Source organism: Parus major, chromosome 2 (genome assembly GCF_001522545.3).
Source record: "Parus major isolate Abel chromosome 2, Parus_major1.1, whole genome shotgun sequence".
NCBI lineage: Eukaryota > Metazoa > Chordata > Aves > Passeriformes > Paridae > Parus > Parus major.
Window position 1 is genome coordinate 116,770,482 of NC_031769.1, and position 21,091 is coordinate 116,791,572.

The 21,091-nt window shown below is 40.4% G+C and overlaps 1 protein-coding gene across 4 annotated transcripts in view; it reads left to right on the top strand.

Moving 5' to 3' along the window:
* The window catches only part of TRIM55 (tripartite motif containing 55), a 37,164-nt gene that overhangs the window by 4,622 nt on the left and 11,451 nt on the right, over positions 1–21,091 (top strand). The window contains exons 3-10 of one of the 4 annotated variants that reach the window (XM_015619958.3): positions 4,600–4,765; positions 6,451–6,546; positions 10,377–10,610; positions 11,679–11,701; positions 11,798–11,922; positions 12,736–12,947; positions 14,807–15,094; positions 17,318–17,408. In XM_015619958.3, coding sequence (XP_015475444.1) covers positions 4,600–4,765; positions 6,451–6,546; positions 10,377–10,610; positions 11,679–11,701; positions 11,798–11,922; positions 12,736–12,947; positions 14,807–15,094; positions 17,318–17,408 — 1,235 coding nt within the window. The remainder of the gene's footprint in view (positions 1–4,599; positions 4,766–6,450; positions 6,547–10,376; positions 10,611–11,678; positions 11,702–11,797; positions 11,923–12,735; positions 12,948–14,806; positions 15,095–17,317; positions 17,409–21,091) is intronic. The other 3 variants (XM_015619955.3, XM_015619956.3, XM_015619957.3) reach the window with 3 other exon arrangements.

The following is a 21,091-nucleotide window of genomic DNA, read 5'->3' on the forward strand; positions in this document are numbered from 1 at the left end:
ACAGGCCACCAAAGAGGAGGAGCCCCACAAGCTGTGCAGTGAAAGAGATGAGGAGTGAGATCATCTGGATCTTCTCCAACTTCCCATGAGACAAAGCCCCAAGCTCACCTGCACCAATAGTTTTCTTGGGCTGGGCATTCATGACAGTAGTATAACAGATCTACAGGAATTCTTATGTACACATGAACTTCTCTAGCCTTCTCATTTTTCAAGCCCCATTTTTACCCTGGATATTGGTGGGCTTTTCATTGCTTTTGAGAGTCCATCATTGTGCCTGATTTTCAAGGACCACCTTCCTCCAAGGTCAAAAATGGTCTGTTCCCATGTACAGGAACTCAAATAATAGGGACAAAATACCTGTGTTGATTAATAGAGAGTTCCTGATAAAAATAAAACATTAAAAAAGAAGCAAAAAGAAGATGGCCAGGTGATTCAGCAAGATTTTGAGACACTCCCCAAGCACATGCTGATGAAGTTAGAAAAGCCAAAGTGCACCTGGAACTGATTTTGATGAGGCACATGGAAGCTAATGAGAGCTTCTACAGCTTCATCAGCAGGAAGATTAGGGAAACTGTGAGTTCTCTACTAAACTGAGCAGGGCCTCAGGTAACACAGGACATAGAAAAGGCCAATGTACTCAATGCCACCTTCACCTCAGACTTTACTATTGAGTTTTACGGAATCCCACTGAGACCAGTGGGAAAGTCTAGAGCAAGGAAGACTCACCTTTGGTGGAAGAGGATCAGGTTGGGGAATATAAAAAAAATTTGGACATCCTCGTGGGAGGCAGATATAAGTGGTGATGGAGCTGACTTATATTATTGCAAGGTCACTCAATAATCTTTGAAAGGCAATTGGAATGGTTTCCTGTGGACTGGACTAGAAGAAAGCAAATGTTTCTCCAATTTTCAAGGAATGCAAACAGGAGAATCAAGGGAACTACAGGCTAGTTATGCACACTGGTCCCTAGAAAGTATTTAATGCTCCTAGAAATCATTTCCAAATATATAAATAACATGAAGGTGATTAGAAATAGTCAGCATGGATTTATGAAGAGGAAATCATCATGACTAATCTGATAGCCTTTTTATAGTGAGTTGACTAACTCAGGACATGAGAGCAATAGATACTGTTTATCTAGACTTCAGACACTGTCTCTTGTGACATCTTCATTAAAAAAAAACTGTGTAAATAAGGCTTAGAGTGGACAGTGGAAAGTGAACTGGAACAAAATATTGCTGTGTTACCAGACTCAAAGGGGTGTAGTGAGCAGCATGAAGTCAAGTGGGGGCCAGTCATTAGCACTGCATGCCCAAGGTTGATACTGTGGCAAATGCAGTTTCATAGCTTCACTATGACCTGACTGTGCCTCACAAAGTCGTGCAGATCCTCTCCATCCCCTGACCAGGTGCAGACATCAGGTGATGTGATGCCACAGGAAGGGCTACAGCTGTCTTAGGATTCTCAGTAAAAACACTATCAAAATTAGATTCAGGATTTCAGTAGAAGCCTTTTTGGATTTGAAAATATCCTACAGAAAACATGCTTTGTAACAGCAGTTTTCCTAAGGTCTTACTATATTCTTAATTAAAGTATGCTTTTTCATGTGCCCAGCAACTTTGCACTGCCCCACCAAATCAGTCATAGAATGATTGAGATTGGAAGGAACCTCTGGAAGTCATCTGGTCCAACTACCAGCTGCTCAAGCAGGACCTGGAGCCAGTTGCCCAGGACAATGTCCAGATGACTTACGAGTATTTTCAAGGATGGAAACTCCACTACCATCCTGGGCAACCTGTGCCAGTGCTTAGTCACTCACAGTAAAAAAGTGTTTCCTGATCTTCAGAGGATACCTCCCGTGTTTCAGTGTGTGCCCATTGCCTCTGGTCCTGGCATTGAAAAGTGCCTGACTCCATCCACATTACACCTTCCATTCAAGTATTTAGATAATCAGAGGTATTGATAAGATCAAGGTCATTGTTAAAATTCTCCTTAGCCTTCTTTGATCCAGGCTGAAAGTTCCGTCTCTCTCAACATTTCCTCACAGGAGAGCTGCTGTAGACCCTGAATCATCCTCAGGGCCCTTTTCTGGACTCCTTTCAGTATGTCAGTGTCTTCATGTACTGGGTCCAGAACAGGACCCAGTCAGTTCTTCAGGTGCTGTCCAAACACAATTTCAATGGGAAAGAATAAGCCTCTGGCAGTCAAACACAGGTTTAGCATTTCAAAAAGAATGAGACCACAAAGTTATCAGGACATTTCAGCAACCCGACATTTCTCTGGTCACCAGTACAGCTGTGGTGAATCTTTTCTGTTACTAAAGCCATGCAGTCATTTTCCTATCAGCTACTCTTTAATCTCCTGTTTCGGAAGCAATCTCCATTTTAAATTTAGAGGTTATGTTTTGGCCTTTGCTACCCCGACACAGATTAAGAGGATCCCGTCTGAAGTCAGGGAGTGGTGTGCTAAAAATTTCTCCTTTTGCACTGCCTGGAGAGGAGACTGTAAATCTGTTTATTTCTAGTCTTCTGACACTGTCTTCAGGGCCCCACTAGTTCAGGGAGTTCTGCCAGGTTGCTTCCAGCTCTTCGCGGCACCTTTGAAGGTTGGCTGCTTCTGGCTGAACTTGCTTGACACCATCACCTTTTTGCTCTATGCAATGTATCTTTCATGCATGTGGCACTGTTCCAGTGTCCAATAAAATTCTAGTAGTTTCTGGCTCTGATCTTGTAAATATTTGTAGGAAGAGCTGCTATCTCAGGCTTAATTAATCACTTTGAAATTCACTGTATTGCACTCACACATGGCCCCTCCCACTGGTGCACTATGACATGAATATATTAGAGGCTGTTTGCAGTAATCTGCAAACAATGTAAAGCATTTTTTATGGAGGAGACACATCTCTTTTTTACTAGCATTGAAACAATGCTGGATTTGACAAAGTGCCTTATGTTAACGAATGCTGGAAATCTGACCAAAATAACTCAGGCTTTCTCCAGAAGTGTTTGTCTTGTTTTATTCTGGTATAACATGTTATATTACAGATTACAGATTTTCCTTATGAATCCTTTAAGTCCCAGCACACTCTTGAATTAAAAAAAAAAAATCATGCATGTGTGAGACATTTTGTTTCTTGCTAGATTTTTTTTAATGCATCTAACTGATCATATTCCATTCCCCTCAGAAGAGAAAATTTATACTTTGTCATCAAAAAATAAATGCTGTATCCACTCTACCAAATGGTATGAAAAGACTCTGCTGTAATATAATATAAAATAATGATTTTCTTTTTCCATACATTTTAAGTTTTAATAGAATGGCTGGTTGCCTCCTTGCTACAGAGATCTGTAGAAGGGCTTTAAAAAATGTTCCCATGTAATTCCATTAAATTCCATAGTTCCTAATGATGAAAAATATATTTACATTATGCCATTGTTCCACTTGCTACAGGTAAGTCACAGTTCTCTTTCCAAACAGTAGCAGAAGGGGATTATGGTTTATGCTGAAAATATTTAACATTGCCATAGTAACAGTGGTGGCTTTTGAAGGCTTGAACCCTAGACACACTCTTTCCATCAGTCTATTAGACCTTATCTTCTGTACAACATCCTTACACACTCATGTGATGCCACAGATGTGCTCAGGGTGCTAAGCCTGAAGTGTGGGTTCAGGAAAGTGCCGCCCTGCCCACACACACCAGACTGGAGCTGTTACTTGTACTGGGAATGTTGGTTAATTGGCTCATTTGAAGGAAGCTAAAACTAAATTATCCTAAGACAGCAGGTTTTGCAAATTTGGGTGTATAAAGATAAACTGTTTTGGTGAAGAGAAGATCAGACTGAGCTATAATGTGGCAACAGTTCCTGGCTTAGCGCAAGAGAAGAACACTTGTGTAGCCCATGCCCTTTCTGCTGGGTACAGATGAATAAACTACTGCTAAAACATTTGACACTGTAAAGTTAGACATGTGCCACCCAGCTGAAATTGATTTGTGTGACACCTTGTTTTGGTTGCTAGCCTGATGTAAAGACTGTAAGGACCCAGTGCTGTTTGATATTGACTGACCAGGGCCTCACAGAGCTCATAGTAGAGATTTAGAGTTAAGGGCCAAAAGGTTCATCAGTATCTATAGCTTTTGCTTAAAATCAGTCTCCCCCATAACAGCTTTGCTGCATTAAGCTAAGTGCACAGCAATTTGCATGATGAACCGGAAAGAAATTACATATGTTTCATATTTCAGACAGATAACATGCTAATTAAAATACATGAGTAGTCTGAGTCCAGGCTTAGTGAGGTTATTTAAATTTTTAAAAATGAGCAAGCATTGTGTCACACTCCCAGTCATATTCCTCATTCATATGGAAATCCCCATATGAAGTCATGCTGCTGGTTTGTCACCACATCATATTGTGTCAGGACATTAAGCTCTACCATTGTCTCTTGTCATCCCATGTGGCAGGTGTAAGTCTACACTGCACATTCAGTCAGCCTTGGGTGCTGCTATACAAATGTACCATATTTCATGCTAACACTCTTAAATATTGTTAGAAGAAACTCATGAGCACCATCTTTGTTTTAAACAAATGTTTTCTTTCACAGACCTGACAGGAAGTGTGACCAGCCAATGTGTGAAGAGCACGAAGATGAGAGAATTAATATTTATTGTTTGAACTGTGAAATGCCCACCTGCTCCTTGTGCAAAATCTTTGGTGCCCACAAAGACTGTCAGGTTGCTCCTCTCACAAATGTTTACCAGCAACAGAAGGTAAATATCTTTCTGTTTCTCAAAGTCCTTGAAGGAACTGACAGGACCATCAATGGGAATGTATTCCCATGAGCTTCCTGTGAGTTCCCAAAGGAGTCTGGGGTTGCCTTTGCCACCATTGAGTGTGAGTGAATGGCTCTTACAAATCTGTTTAGAAACACAGGAAAATAAATTTATAAATGATCACACAAAAAGATATTACAATTTGTCCCAATTTTGATGTGGAGCTGAGGATCTCTCTTTTGAGTTCCTAATCCCTTTTTTGCAGTGCTTTTAGATCAGACAAACAAGTGGTATTTTCAACACTAAGAACTGGAAAGAGAACAGAGCATTTCAAATCAAGTAGTTATCTATCAGACACTTTTACATTTAAGCATGCCATTTTTAAGAAAAGTTAAGTGAAAAATCTCCTCCTGCAAGTGAATGAAGAAATATTCAATAGTTGGCAGCACAGGATGTACCTAACATCTTCTGCCCTTGCTGTCACCAGGAAAAGACTTGTTTATTTTTAATACAGTGTTAATTTAAAACCTGACTCACTGGGTTATCCTCCTGAGATAAACAGCTCATTTTTCTGGAGGGCCCCAGTGGGGCAAGCAATCAGACAGGCCAAGTTTTCAATCCCAGCCTCTAACTTTGTCACACAGATGCTCATGTGTGTGTAAACTACAAATGAGGAGTTGCTTTAGGAAAGGAGTTAAAAACATCATTTTCAATCAGAAAAGGTGGGAGAAGACGGAGCAGTTTATTGAACTAAATCCATGCCCCCATCACCCATTTTGTGTGGAGATTTGCAAGCTGTGTCTTCCTTTCCAGAGTGTCCATGGAAAGGGGCTGTCATGCCCAAGATGAGAGGCATAACCTGGAAGCTGCAGGATGCATGCTTCAAAGGAGCCTTTACAGAGCTGTGAAGGCCTCAAAGGATCCTGTTCAGAGCTGTGGAGACCATGAACACAGTTGTCTCTGTTACTACAAGGGTGTGCCAAGGGCCCCTTGCAGCCCCAGCACCCTTCCCAAGTTCCCTAGGACTGGCTTCTTTGTCTCTCTTAGGGATATCTCACAATCATCTCCACCCCCACACTCAGGTTATTTTCTTCCTCCACTCATTTCCCTCCTGCCAGTGGCTCAGCCTCTACCTTCTTCTCTTCCTTTTCTCCTGCCCCCTCTCACCACAACCCCAACCCCACTCCCTGCACACCAGGGACTCTGTAACACCTTGGTCCCTCCAGGTCCATGGGCCACCTCTTCTCTATTCCAAGGCCAAGAGCTACAGTCCTCAGGGAAATATCACAGTGGTGTGGCTAGACTCTGAAAAAACAACCCCTCAAGAGTCTTTTCTCTCGACAAACCAAATGGAAATATTTGGAGCCTGTTGAAATAACACTACAGACAAAAGCATCTAGAACTTTCTAGAACAAAGTGCTTTCCTCTTTCCAAACCACAGTTTCTTCTCCATTAAAAATTCCTAAATGTCTTCATAGTGTGTTGAGGGAGGAAACAAATGTCAAAATACAAACAGGTATCTTGTGGGCACATAAAGCTCCAATTTTTCTCAGTTCTGCTGGAAAGATGAAGTAATATCCTGGGTACGGCTTATTTGTCCCCTGCTCCCCACTCTTAGATGTGTCACCCTGAAGTGTGACAGCCCCTAACACTCTTCTGCTTGCTGTCCCCTTACTGCCTAGTCTGAGCTGAGTGATGGCATTGCAGTCCTGGTGGGGAGCAATGACAGAATGCAAGGGATTGTCACGCAGCTGGAGGAGACCTGCAAGACAGTTGAGGTAGGTACCACATCTTTAAATGAAGTTATTTCAGTGTGACCTTACATCTTTTAAACTTCTGGTAATGATCATTCTTTAACAGACCTCACTTTACCCAAATGCATTCCCACATCGTTTCACTAAACCATTGCTCATGGCTTTGTACATTATCAAGATGTACTGCCTAAATCAAAGGGTACATCCTGCTCAGCACCTCTGACATTTGTTATATGGTGGAGGATAAAGAGTAAGGATAACCCATATCAGCAAGTCTTGCTCAATATTCTTAGTGGAATAGGATCTCACTGAATTTAAAAGCAGATCTGCCAAAATGTCATCAATTCCCAACTCATTTAACATCTAAAATCAGATTCTAGAGCTGTAAAAGACCAGTTAGTCTGAAGTCTGACAGGTCTGGTGAACAGAGCCTTAGTCTCAGCCACAGGGTAGGCACAGCATGGTTCCCAGGTATGTCAGTGTATGTTCTGTATTTAGTTGCTTTGCCTTCTGCACAAAAGTAGTGTTTTAATATGTTGTCCTTTAAGGAGTCTTGTTTTGTTGCTCATGGGAGGTTAGAGTTTGAGTTCTTACTGGACTTTCTGGTGAGGGCCTTATGCTGGAAGAGTTAGAATTAGTTTTGTGTTATTCAATAGCAGAAGTGGCTTTCGCCTCCTCTGAAAGCTTTACATCAGCAAAGCAAATATAAACATCAGTTTAGCTCAGTCTGAGCATCACAGAACAATAGGCTGAAAGGAGTTCATATGAATTGATTTTGTGATCAGAATTTGATGAAGCACCTAGTGAAGGAGTCACATCCTTCTCAGCCCAATTAGAGTTATATTGACCCTTCAGAGCTGGAGCAGAAAGGAGAAATGGTAGGGAAAAAGAAGTTAATCCAAGATGTACAGATTGTAATTAGTAAGAAAAAACAATTACACAATCTATGTATGCAATTATGGGCAAGAAGGAACTGAAAATGTCTGAGTTTGCTTCAAAGAACACAAAACCACTGCCCCAAGTAAAAGAGAGAGCACATTAATGGCAGTCAGGACTTTGTAGTTGGGAAGCCTCCATGCCACAGGGATAAAATTGGCTGCTATCAGGACGCTGCAGACAGAAACAAGCCTTTCAAGTAGGTTAAGTGCAGAAATTTGAATGATACAAAAGCAGAAGCTTACACTCATTTAAGTTGAACTAGCTGAACCAGAAGCAAATCTTCAAATATCTAGTCTGAAGTATGGAGAAAACACTGTACTAAAAATAACTTAAAAAATACAACAGTTTCTGAAACTAGCTTCCTCAGGGTCAGCCACTTAGTTTAAAATCTAACCTTTAAAGTCAAAACCCAAAGAAAATGCAGCCATTTTACCTTCAGATATTTTATCAGGCTTTTCACCTTTAAGGTCAAAGATTGCAGAAAACAGAGTTTACCTTGGCCCTTCTGTGTTACATTTCAAGCAAATCACATTTCCCACTATGCAGGAGCTTTGTCTGAATTGACATCAGTTTGTCCTTGAAGACAAAAAACTACAGCTGGAACTCAGAAATGTTTACACGTGGAAATAACACAATCCAGGATTGTCTCTTCTTTCTGCTTAACACTTTGCAGAGAATAAGAAATATCTGCTTTAGCAGAAAATACATGATCATTTGACTTTTAGCTGGAGTAAGTAATAGCCTACAGCTCTACATTTAGCCACTGCTCCTATCCAACCTTAAAAACCAGAAAAGCAAAAAGATACTTGTACAGCTTTTAACTATTGAAAAGTAGAACTAATTCATATATTATACTGAAAACTGAGAAAGGAATATAAAATGCTAAATCCTGGAAAACGATAATAAATAATTAGGTTCTGTTTTGCTCTGTGAGTCTAATAACAAAGGAAAAATTACAGTGTTTTTTCAAATGCTAAGAGCACAGGCCGGTCAATACAGGTCCTTTGGAACAAGCAGTGGGATTCATGCTCAGTAGCAAGGACTCCTTTCTTTTTGATGTAGCTGTGCTTTAAAAAACAAAAAGACTGAGAACTTTTTAGAATGCAAAGTCATGTATTTGTTAACCTTTTTCATTACACAGAATCTGATTAGAGTAATTCCATCAGGCAGAGTCTTCATATGGGAACTTTTTATACAGAAAGAGAATATTTCAGAAATATTTCAGCATTTGCAGTTAGAAAGTGAGAGTGCAGTTTTGCACTCTCACTCTTGAAATTCACAACTCTGTAATATCTGCTGGCAGGAAATGTTATCTATTAGTGCTTAAAGACAGGGAAGGATCTCTCAGGGCACCCTGCTATCATTTGCTTGTTCTTCCCCCCCCAATACTTGTCCTATGTCAAATGACAAAGATAGTACACACCTGTCTTGAAATTAAGGTTGTTTTACAAGTGATCTGAATGACATTTCATGGGGAAAAAGCTAGGAGAGGAGTGGGAGAAGATTATTTGAGGTTTGAACATAGAAGGACACGCAGAAACCACGACTCACTTGGTTTGAAAACTTCCTTAACCCTATCTTGTAATTGCACTGATCAAGAATTTCTGGGAAGTGACAAGGACTGCCAGAAGGGCAGGACAAGCCTGCACCCCCAGCAAGGAGTGCTTGTTTAGCCTAGCCCTCCTCACTGAGAAGCAGAAGTGGACACTTGGGTTGATGCATCAAGATGTGCTTTCAATCCCCTCTCCACCCTCATGTAGACAATGATTTTTAGCCAAATGTAGATCTCTGAAAGGCTTTCTCCTTTGAATGATACAGAGCAGACTATCACCACCCATAGGAATGAGGTCTGGCTGGAAGTCAATAAAAAAATGGGATTCTCTCTAGCCAAGTGCTGTGAATAATAAGTCTTATCACTACCAAAAATTCTGTGGGACTGTAAATACTCCTGTGCTGCCAGAATCTCAGCACTATGCCTCAAGGGACGAAGAAGAGGAATCAATTCAGCCTCAGTTTCTAGGGAAGAGATTTAAACAATCACCACCATCCACAACCAGGTCTAACCACAATAAGGTTATGCCCTGGGGCACACAGGTGACTCAAGTACTTCCATTTGGTAGACTTCAGACATTATATATAATCTGTCCCTCGTTTCCTCCCCATAAATTCTCCTTTACAAGTGCAGTTTGTTCTTTTTAGAGGGCCACTCAATGCAGCAGTCATCAAACCCATCCTCCTAACTCAGTGAAAGATGCTGTTCTCTGGTTGGAGGGACAATAGAAGTGTCTCAAGAAACAATGTGAAAATCAGTGCCTGAACATACGATTGGAATCTGATTCCTCCTTCTTGTCTTTGTGCTTCTGTCACACACCATTTTCTCTGCAGAACCTCTACCTCATTCAGTGCACAGTAAATGAAATATAATGGACACCTCTTGTCCAAATAGAGTCTAAGAGGGTGTATGTGAAAATCGAGCCAGGATTGTTCCAGGTACTCTGTCGGAAAAAGAAAATTCTCCAGAGCTGTTTGAGATGCTCACTCTTTTTAAAACCATTCTGTTCACGCAAATGGACCCAGCTGCTAATACGGTGGGAGCTTTTACTTTTTCTGCAGACTTTGATGTATCACTACAGACATCATAAATACCTTTTTGCTTTTTTTAGCAGACTCACAAGTTATACAATAACCTGTTTGGGGGCTTTCAGTGGCTTGAAACTCAGAGTTTGAGAAGAGTTTTTAAACTTTTGTTCCAACAGCTTGGACTTTGAAAATTACAAAAGTCTCTGGGGTCATTCAGAATCCTTTGCACTGTTCAGAAAGAGGAATTTCTTTGATGAAAATGCTTCCAAGTAACTGTAAAAATAGAAACCCTTTTAAGAACATAACATGTTTAACATAAACCAAATGATTCACAGGAATGCTGCAGACGACAGAAAGAACAGTTGTGTGAAAAATTTGATTATCTCTATTCTGTACTGGAAGAAAGAAAAAATGAGATGACACAAATAATCACTAGAACCCAAGAGGAGAAACTGGAACACGTCCGCTCCCTGATGAAGAAGTATGCGGATCACTTGGAAGCAGTGTCAAAACTAGTTGAATCAGGAATCCAGTTCATGGAAGAACCAGAAATGGCTGTGTTTTTGCAGGTATAATGTCTATAAATAGAGATAGAAAAAATAATGATGTGTTTATTGATATACAAGTATTTCTCAATTGTAGAGCCATTCAGAGTTTGTTAATCTTCAAGTGATCATTTATACAAATTTATTTTTTAAACACCTGAATCAGCTCAGACAAATAACTACTCTTGTTGTGGGCAGTATCCAAATCAAGAACATGAGTATTTGCTATTTGCACCAAAATATACTATCCCGTGTATGAATTTCTGACCCCCTTAGAAGAAATAGGAATTGAAACATTTTCTAGCTAATGTTTATTTTCCCATCAATATCATCGGGGAACAGTATGCTTATGTGTATATGAACTTCTGAGAATTATAGGTTTAATTTGTAAATTGACAAAATTAACTTCTCAGTAATTTATGTGCTAAATTACATTTTTACGCTTTTAGTTTTTTGGGGTTTTTCCCTTCTGTTTTCTTACTATAAACTTACGCAAGATGAGTAGGAAATCATTAGCAGCCTGTCCAAGTAATTCATTGGTGTAGAATTTCTGTCTTGCAAGTTTACAATTCCTCTGTAGTAAAGGCTGGAAGGGCATTTTCTACCAAATGAAACAAAACCAAAATAAAATAACCAACACTTACTTTCATCAAAGAATTGCCTTTGAATAGTACAATATTTTGTACTTTTACAAGGCAAATAAACAGAATTTTGTGTCTCCAAAAGGATGCCCTCATGGATAATCAAAGATGTAATTACTGTGACTAAAGAGGGTAATGGTAACAGATCAAATTCTTTTCACCACAAACACAACCACAAAGGAAAAATATTTCTCTTTTTTTTTAACCGACTATTATATTTCCCATCATATTCACATTTTAATAAAACTGCCTTTGAAGAACTAAAAGGTTTAATGAACTGTATACTAATTACCTTCCAAATTCCATCTCATTCCTAGATGTCATAGCTGTCAGTTATGAAATCCTTACTAGCTTTTAAAAGCTGCCAGTGTAAGAACTATTTCTCAATGCATAAAATATCTGAAAAAATTGAATCATTTGAGAACCAGTTATTTCTTTTTTGTTTCCACAGAATGCCAAAACATTGCTGCAAAAGTAAGTATTTAAACTTGAGACTCTTGTTTTTTATAATCACTTAAAATTTATAAATATCTCTTCAAATCCAATGCCAATAACCAATCTCAATTTCAGAATTACTGAAGCTTCTAAAGGATTTCAAATGGAAAAAATAGAGGATGGGTATGAAAATATGAACCAATTCACAGTGAATCTTAGTAGAGAAGAAAAAATAATACGAGAAATTGATTTTGACAGAGGTATGTAATTTATTATTTATTATTATTATTCACCAAAATTTCTATCTTAAATAGCAGCTGTGTTTGATTCACATGATGATACTAAGTAGGAAGCCTCAAATCAGATATTTCTCTCTATGCCAAAATGTAACCAGAGCATTATGTATCAATTATAATCAAATCTAGGTTTATTTCTTTGAAGTGCTAGGATGCCCCTGCACATTTTTTAGGGTAACTGGTGTGATTGTACTAAAGAAAATCCACTGCTAGAGACCTTCCTCTGGAAACAACCTGAGCCACAACTGCAGACCACAGGATATGTCAAATGGCACAAAAGCAACAGTCTGATCCAGTCTGAGCATCTGGTTTAGGCGTGTTGGTATCTCAAACCTCCAGTCATGCATTGCCAACCACTGACCTGGTAAAAAATTGTGAGGACAGCTTCAATGGCATTAAACATATACCTAGAATTGGAAGGAGGACATTTTTCATGACAGATTGTGCCAGATCCCAGGTAGCCTGTCCCCAAAACACGCAGGGCTGTGCTGCACATTCCTCATGAGGATAACTGCATTGACAGGAATTTCTGTCCTCCTTCCCATGGAAAGGGCCAGCTTAAGATTTTAACTAACATGTGTGTTTGGCCCCAAAGCTCCTGCTGGTAGCTCCAGGGCAGTGCCCAGTCCAGGCTGGTGGGAGCAGGCTCCTCTCCAGCACCCTCTCTGCCAGGCAGATTGTCAGTGAGCTTGCTGTGCAATTGCAAATGGTTTTTTAATTACCTAAAGACTGAAGCCACATAGTGCTCAACCTGTCCTTTTGCACATGTCCTATCAGAGGAGGAGGGAGAAGAAGAGGAGGAGGAGACAGAGGATGGCGAAGGCCTGGGTGAAGTCCACACAGAGTCATCAGGAGAGGAGGAAGAGGAGGAAGAGGTGGAAGAGGAAGGCATGGAGAGAGCACCACAGCCACCTCAGCAGGACTCCGAAGCACAGAGTTCAGGGGGAGAGCTGCTGGCTGAACCCACTCCAGCTGCCCCAGCTGGTCAGGTAAATGTCTCTGCTGTCCCACTGACCTGCCAGTTATGCTGAGTGCACCTGGCAGAGCCAGAAAATGCTCCCCTGTGCCCTGTGGGCACCAAGTCAGGAGCAGGGCTAAGGGAGTCGATGCACTGGAGGGCAAAATTATTTACTGCCCTTGTACCCATATATGAAACTTTACTTCAACCTGTGCATGTATGACTTGATAAGCAAAAAATTAGCTGCTAGATAAATTAAGATATATATATGAGATACATAAGTTATAAATAAAAAAGACTCAGTTTGGGAGTTAAGTGCATTATAATGAATGTTCTGCTTGCTGTGATTTAACTCAGACTAACTGTTATAAATTAGATTATTTTTAAAATATTTATACTAAGAGAATTTGGTATTCCCTCTGGATTTAGGAAGCTTTCCACCACCAGATTTCAGATTATACTTCTAATCTGTTTTCTGTGAATGGTGCTTGCTGCCTTCTGCTCTGATCATCCTTGGGATATGTCTAGGTAGATGCAAGAATATCATACCAAACAGGAGAGGAAACTGCCTCTTACAACCTAACAGCAAACAGGTTCAGGGTGTGAATATTTTAAGCCAACACTTTTCTTAGGGAATTTGACTAGAATGAGACCATAATTACTGTATATTCTAAAAGATGTACATTTAAAAATATACTTCATGTGCTACTTTAGTTTGCCTTGAATACCATTAACTTAGTAAATTTCCCTCTTACACAATCTACTCAGTGAAGTTGCTGAGAGGGTAAAGACTGCTGTGAATATATTTGAGGAGACCTATGTGAAAGCAAGAAAGCACACAAAGGATCTTTGATTGTAGCAAGCTCCCCACATGAAACAAGTGAAAATAAATACTATAGATTCATTATTTCTTTGATCTAAAAACTTCTGTGAGTTTTCATCAGTCATGTGAAGATGCTCTTAAATTAGGCTTTACTGATTTAATCAAAATTTGCAGAGTTGCAGTGACTTAACTAAACTTGTCTTCCCTAACTAATGCAAGGTTTTATTCAAACAAGAACTAGACATAAGCAATTCTGCCCACCAACATGAATTCTCTAATTTCTTAAGGCTAAATAGAGAAAGGTACAGCATGCTGCTCTAGACATTGTAAAATGCCGTTAAGAGATAGTCAGGCATAAAGACAGACATGGTGTGTGGGTGTTGTGGTGTAGGGGATACCTGTATTTGAGTTTTTGCCTTCTGGTGTAAAAAGGCAAAGGAGAAATGCAGTGCTGATAGCAGACTGTGTGCAGAAACCCCAAGAGCTTGATGCAGGTAGTGAGGTGCAGTTCATCTGGCTGCTCTTCCTCCTGGCACAGCAACAGTGCTTGGCTTACAGAATTAATGGCAAGGCTCACGGTGGGCAAATGCTTCTCTCCAGTATTCCCTTTATTCTGACTGCTCATATCAACAGACTCACTGGCAAAAGTGTTACTTTTAACCTAAAACCCAACAAGCCATTTGAAGGTACCTACACCTCTCATTCATGGCTGGTATGGGTTCATGAAGCTCTTATGCAGAATTCCTTAAGATTTTAGAATTTAATTGAGGGTTTATCTGAATTAAGGAACCCCTTGCTTATTTCTTTCTCAGTTAGCACCCCTTTCCCAGCTAGTTCTACCCTCCTGTTCTATTGTTGGGCTCATTTATCTTCTTTCTCTTGTTTATGTTATTCAAAGGATAGTTGCTTTTGCTTAGCATTTTGATTGCAATTCTTTCAGATCTTATTAGTAGGACAAACCTATGCCTTGCAGTTATATCTAACAAACACAACATGCAGAACATGCTACAGCAGGAAGGTAACGTGGTGCACTCTGCTTGTTCTTCTCTTTATCTGTCCTGATTAAGGATGTTGTTGTGACACCAAGTGGTTCTCAACAGACTCCCGAGTCTGACACTCAAGTGCCGGCCACAGCTGAAACCATCGATCCCTTGTTTTACCCTAGCTGGTATAAGTCCCAATCACGGCGACCAAGCAGTCCAAGCTCAACCCCGGTGAGTGGGCTGGGGAAAGTAGGGACTCCTGTTTCTCTGGAAACAAGTGCAAAGAAGGCAGAAGCCCCGACAGCAGCAACAATCGAGGAGAGTGCACCAGGGAGTGGTAAGGAAAGTAATGCCACTTCAGCGATGTCCAAGGTCAGTGCTTCCGAAGTCACCCCAGAGGGCTGGGACGTGCAGCAAGGCGGGAACAGCAGTTGTTAAGGAAAATGTGACTTCATTTTCCTCTGCATGCTAAAGAATAAGAACAATTTCAAAAATATGAAAACAGCACAAATTGTTGTTTCAGCAAATCCACTGGATTTATAGATGGTTTCAATATGTGGCAGGCTGACTGTAGCTTCAAAGCAGCATGCTGGTGGTTGCTTGTGCTTACCTGCCAGTGCACCTTGCTTGTGCCAGCTGTTATCCAAGTTACTCGTGCACAGGAGCTATTGGAGAGGCCGGTGATGTCTCTGCACATCAGATTCTTGCATGTGTTAGTGACAGAGAAATCCTGTGCATGAGATTACTCTCATCACCTGCTGACAGTCTGTGTATGTGCTGTCCTACCATGACTGGTTGAGCAGCTATGGCTTGGCTTCGCCTTCTGCAGCTCTATGGCTGCACCTGGAGTGCTTCCCCATGTGAGCACAAAGCTATACAAACACCCAGAGCCTTCTTGTGCGTTTGATTGCCGCTCAGTAAGGAGTCTGATTTCCTGGGTTCAGATCTGTGGCAGAGGGATTGTTCCAAGGATTCTTGAGACTTGATTAAAAGAGAGCATGAAGATAATACATTTCAGCTCAGTGTTAGACACTCAGCAGCATCATAGGATAACAGATACTGATGTGTTGAGTACAGAGGATGTTTTACTTAAAATGACAATATTAGAGTTGGTATAACCTGAATTTGAACAATCCTCCTTCAGCACATGTTTATAAACTCCACATGGGCCAAAGATACAAGGAACAGAGCTGAGGGAGCTGTGCAAGGATTTGCACACTACAGCTCCAGTGTCTGGTGACCAGCCCATGAGCAGTACTCTGTAAATCAAGCCATCATAATTTACAGGTTCTAGTCAGATGTTTTAACAAAGCAATTACCTGTATGTGTGCAATGAGGGGAGATTATGTTTGTGTGAGAGAGAGAGAAAGCAAAAGTGGGTATTAAGTATCTTGTGCTGTTTCCTTTAAGTCTGGATATGACTATATAGCATATATAAGCAGCTATATAGTCAACAATTACAGACTGTCAGACAATATAGATAAACAATCATGTGCCAGGCAAAAAGTTAGGAGAAGGAGTTCACAGAGATATGATAAAAGGGACATTTATCTTCTGCTAGAGGTTTCAGTCAGTGACACTTGAATTTGGTGGCTGAATTCACTGACTTTCTTAAAAAAAGCAACATTTTGCCACTAAATTTCAGTGGCTATTTTTCAAGTCAGGTTTTGATTTGGGAATATTTGAGTGGAATTAAAAACAAAAGTACTTTAAAATTATCAAACCTACTCTGACAGTATCTTCTTAAGTATATTCAAAATGACCTGGCAAAAAATAAATTCACAGTGAAATTTATTGGTGCTGTTTCTTCTTATGAGTTACACTGATGACCAGGCAGCTTAACCTTACAATAGGTAGGTAAATTCAGTACTAGGTTAATTTCCTGATTGATGTGATGTGATGAGCTATCTGAAAAACAACAGCAGCCTGGTACCCAGCTTTCTTCATTGAGTACCAGGAGCAAAAACAGGCACATAGGAAAAATGTCAGTTCCTGTTGGTATGTGAGTTTTGCTGCATCTCAATATTTTCCCAGGTCACAGGTGACACTGGCATTTTGGAAGAAGGAGGAGGATGTTGAGAAGAGTAGCTCATGATTCTGGTGATGTGGGAGAAAGGAGCAGGGGAAACAGCTGAGGATGGGATTGTCATTGGGCTGGAGACAGAGCAAGAGATAGGAAAGCACAAGAAGCAGAAAAGTGCAGAAGAATAGAAAAAGCAGAGTGACCAAGTGAGGTGATGCCGTGAGATGATGCTGTGGCCAGATTTAAGGATCTAAGCTGAGCTCTGTTTATGTGACAAAGGAAATGACTGCTGTCATGTGGCAGTAATCATTTTCAAGTATGTGAACTTCAGCTCTGTATTTTTCCTGCATGTGGTTTTACACAACCCACTCTGAAATGCTATATTCCCTTATTTTTTATTTTATTTTTAACCCAGCTGATGTTCTTCACACCACTGTATTTACTCCCTTCCTCTAATTAAAGTATATCATGGAAAAGTGCTGTGGAAACAGAGCTTTTTCACAGAACATAGTGTTAATGACTAGTTCATGTGATGACAACACTGGTGAAGCACTCTTCTTATTTTCTCACAGGAGTTAGCATTCTGCACAACACTTTTGGCATTTCTTATCATACTACATCATCTTTGGAATCTGATTCAATACATGATTTGTACTTTCATGGGTAGGAAATATTTCATTTTACCATTAACTAACAGTTCAAATAGTGCATCTGGTGATGTTCCTACATAGCTTTAAAGGATTTTTTCCCTTTCTTCCTATCCAAAAACATCATGCTAGTTCACAATACAAGCTGCCTAAATAATTTCTTCCTCCTCACAAATGCCACTCTTCAGCTTACTCCTGCATGGTTAAACATTGCATCTCCCTGGTTCAAAATGAAAAGAGACATTTACTGTTGCAGATATATGGGCTTGTATTTCAGTTGCTGTTCAGATGACCAGCAGCATGGAGAACCTGTTGGTTGACAGATGTGAAAAACACCAAGCTTGCTCAGTCCAACTAGTTGGGGGGGAAGAGTTGGAGAGTAATAATTGCCATCAGAGGGGTTAAGGTCAGGAAAACAAATCCACTGAGTAATCCTGCTGCCAGGATTAGCATGGCAAGCAAATCACCTGTACTCCCTTGGGTGGATGGCTCAAGCCCTACTCTTCAGAGGTCCCCATGGAAATAGTGGAAAGGGTCCTTTCACACCCCAGCTCACACAGAACACCCCACATTCCCTTCAGGTCCCACCACAGATGGTCAGAGCTATCTCTCCCACGTTCCCAGTGAACATGGAGTACCAATCATGACCCTGAAATGCAGAATTTGCAGGAATCCCACACAATTTAAACAAAGGCTTTTGTTCCTTAAGTCACATTAAGAGCTGAAATATCCACAGGATCAAGGACTAAGAACTTCATTACCAAGTGAAGTTGTCCCAAACACAAACTCTGTAATCTACACCTTAACTATTCCGTAACATCTCTTCTGGAGTAACCCCTTTTTGGTAGACAATATCCATGACTTAGTTCTTCCACCTCTAAATTTGTGGCCCTCTTAGGTAAGACATATATGTGTGTTCGATTTTCAGTGTGATATGACTGATCTACAGAGAATTCTGTATTATGACTGGGATATTTAACGTTACTTACTGAAGACCAAAGCCTCTGACTCAAAAGACTTTAGTTGCACAAATTAGCCAAAAGGATTCACTGTCTGGTAGTAATTTGAATTTGAAGAGCATTGGACGATGTGAATCTCAATTAAGTTCATGGATCATCATTTAATCTTCATTTACTTGTGTTTGTTTTGAAGATTTGTTGTATCATTAATAAAGGACATAGAGGCTGTTTTTACTCCTGGGAAATCAGGCATGTGAAGAGCACTATGCTTTCTTTCCCCTCTCTTTCTTTTTTTGATTCAGAATACCTTTTGAAATTAAAAATAGACAAATGCAGAAAGTCTTATTTCTACCATCTGAGACCTCTTTCTATGTGGTCTCCAGTGACATCTTTATGATTTATTTAATAATGAAGTAGAAAGGAGGTGAAGGAAAAAGACATTTTGGTCTCAGATTATATTTGCATAAAAATGGTTTTATTCTCCATGCATAGTGAAGTGGCTGGTTAGATAGTTTAAGTGTCTTTATCTTTCATATGAAATATCAGGCCACTGCCCTTGTTCCTTTGTGTGATAAGCCCCTGAAAGTCAAATAACAAAATTACTTTGAATAACTGTATAATTATTTATAATAATAATATAAATCTGCATGACTGTCATCATTAGAGCAGCATATAATTTATCTTCAAGCTCTTTTAATAAAATGCACCAATAGGGTTTTCATCATATTTCAGCAGCAAAAAGAGAGCAGTTCCGCTATAAATTGCCAACATTTACTTTATTTAAGGGTCGTTTCACTCTAAGAAATTGTAATGATGCATCTATAAATTTCCTGCAGAGTGTGGGAGGGTGTAGCAGCAGGGATAAGGAACAGGAGCTGCAGCCCACAGGTGTACCGATTGCTTGGTGTAAGAAGGGCCAAAAGAAGATTACTCAGCATGAACAAAATAGATAACTCTGCACTAGACAGCTTCATCCTTCTTCAGGGAGTGGCTAAGTCAGCAGTGTGGTCACCACGGGCTGCTTCTGCCTCTGACAGAGAATGAGAGGCATCTCCTGTAAGAGAGAGTTCAGCAGCAGCTGCTGCTTCTCACTTGGCACCTCTTGCACCTGCCTGCTGAGTGTGAGGTGACATTGCTCCCAACCCAGCTGCCTTTGTTCAGTGACTAAAGCTGGGGGGATCTGAGCCTCTGGAGATGACAACCAGCAGCAAATGATTACAACATGGAGAGCAGGAATAGCACTGATGAACTGCCTTGCAGCCATGAGAGGGATGTATTAGTGGCAGGTGACACAGACATTAGCAAGCAGCCCTTTCCAGTGCATGGGAGAAACAGATCTCAGAGTCCCACAACTTTCCCTCATCATATTTTGTCAGCAACATCTCTCATGCAGTGAAACCATATAGATTTGTGAGTGCTGATGAATGTCTTGGTTTGTCTGTGTCTGTGGTTACAGTTTATTTCACCTAAGGCGAAGTACTGGACCGGGCATTCCGTTGCTCAAATTCCCCATAAGAAAAGAGTCTGTCTGTGGCTCCAAAGGATTCCAGCATATACATTTAGTCTGAAAGGAAATGCAAGTTAATCGTCCACAAACAGTGGCCTGATCTAACTTCCCTTTGCAGCCAGCAAGTACAGTGGTTTAATTCCATGAGGATATAAAATATAATTGGGACTGAACTGTTTGGGAGAAGAAATACTAATGGAATGGCCTATGCTAATCTTGTTTCATTAGTTTTAAAATTTTCTATTACTTGCTTGCCACCTTATGCCATCTGTCAGAATTACCATAAGGACAGTCCTCTCTGTATTCATGTACTGTAGTTCTCTTTGCCCTGCTGCTGAGTATTTCAATTTCAGCTGGTGATACTTCAATTTTTTTTCCATGAGACAGCTTTAAATCACATCAGAGAGGTCAGTATTTAGCTAAGTTTTAGCTGATTGGTTGTCATGTCAATATGCAGACAACATGGACAAAATAAGATCATTGAAAACCAAAATAAGGCTAAGAGATTACACTGTGATCTTTTCCCACATATGTTCACTTTCCCATCAGGGTATAAAAGGCGTGGTCCCACATTTTAGCACAGTGCTTCTCTGGAATGTTTGCACAAGCATGGCAACAGAACACACAAACAATAAACGTTCTCTTCACCAAATTGGAAACTCAGTCTTGCCAATCTGCTCAGGTAAAGAAGACAGGTACCTACTTTAATTCAGCTGTTCCAAGCAGGATTTCTTGCTCAGGAGAAGGCAGCCTTGCAAGGCTGATCTTGCAGAAATTGTGCTAAGAAAGGGTCTCCATTCCCTCTGGCCAGCCCAACACAGCCTTCCCAGTTTTCCCCCAGAGCAGAACACCCACAGGCATGGCCCAGGTAGCTCTCTTCCAAGACACCAGCTGCTGCTCCAAAGGCTCTCTGCTCCCTGCAACAAGTGTGTTTAGTGCTAATGAAAGATCCAGGAATGCAGACAGAAAAAAATAACGTGAGATTTGCAATCTAGGTCTTGATATACCTGTATTTTACTTTTCCTTAGGTAGAAAATTGATGAGTTTATTCTTGTACCATTAAAAAATCTGCAAGGTTTGACTGAATGAAAATGAGTCATCTATTCTCCATGAAGCGGAGCTTTTTGTAGGAGACCCTTGAATCAGCTGGTATAGAAGCCAAATCAAACTATGTTTCAATCTTCTTCCTAAACATCTCTTAAATTTCATCCTGGGCAGGGGGTGGGGGTGGGG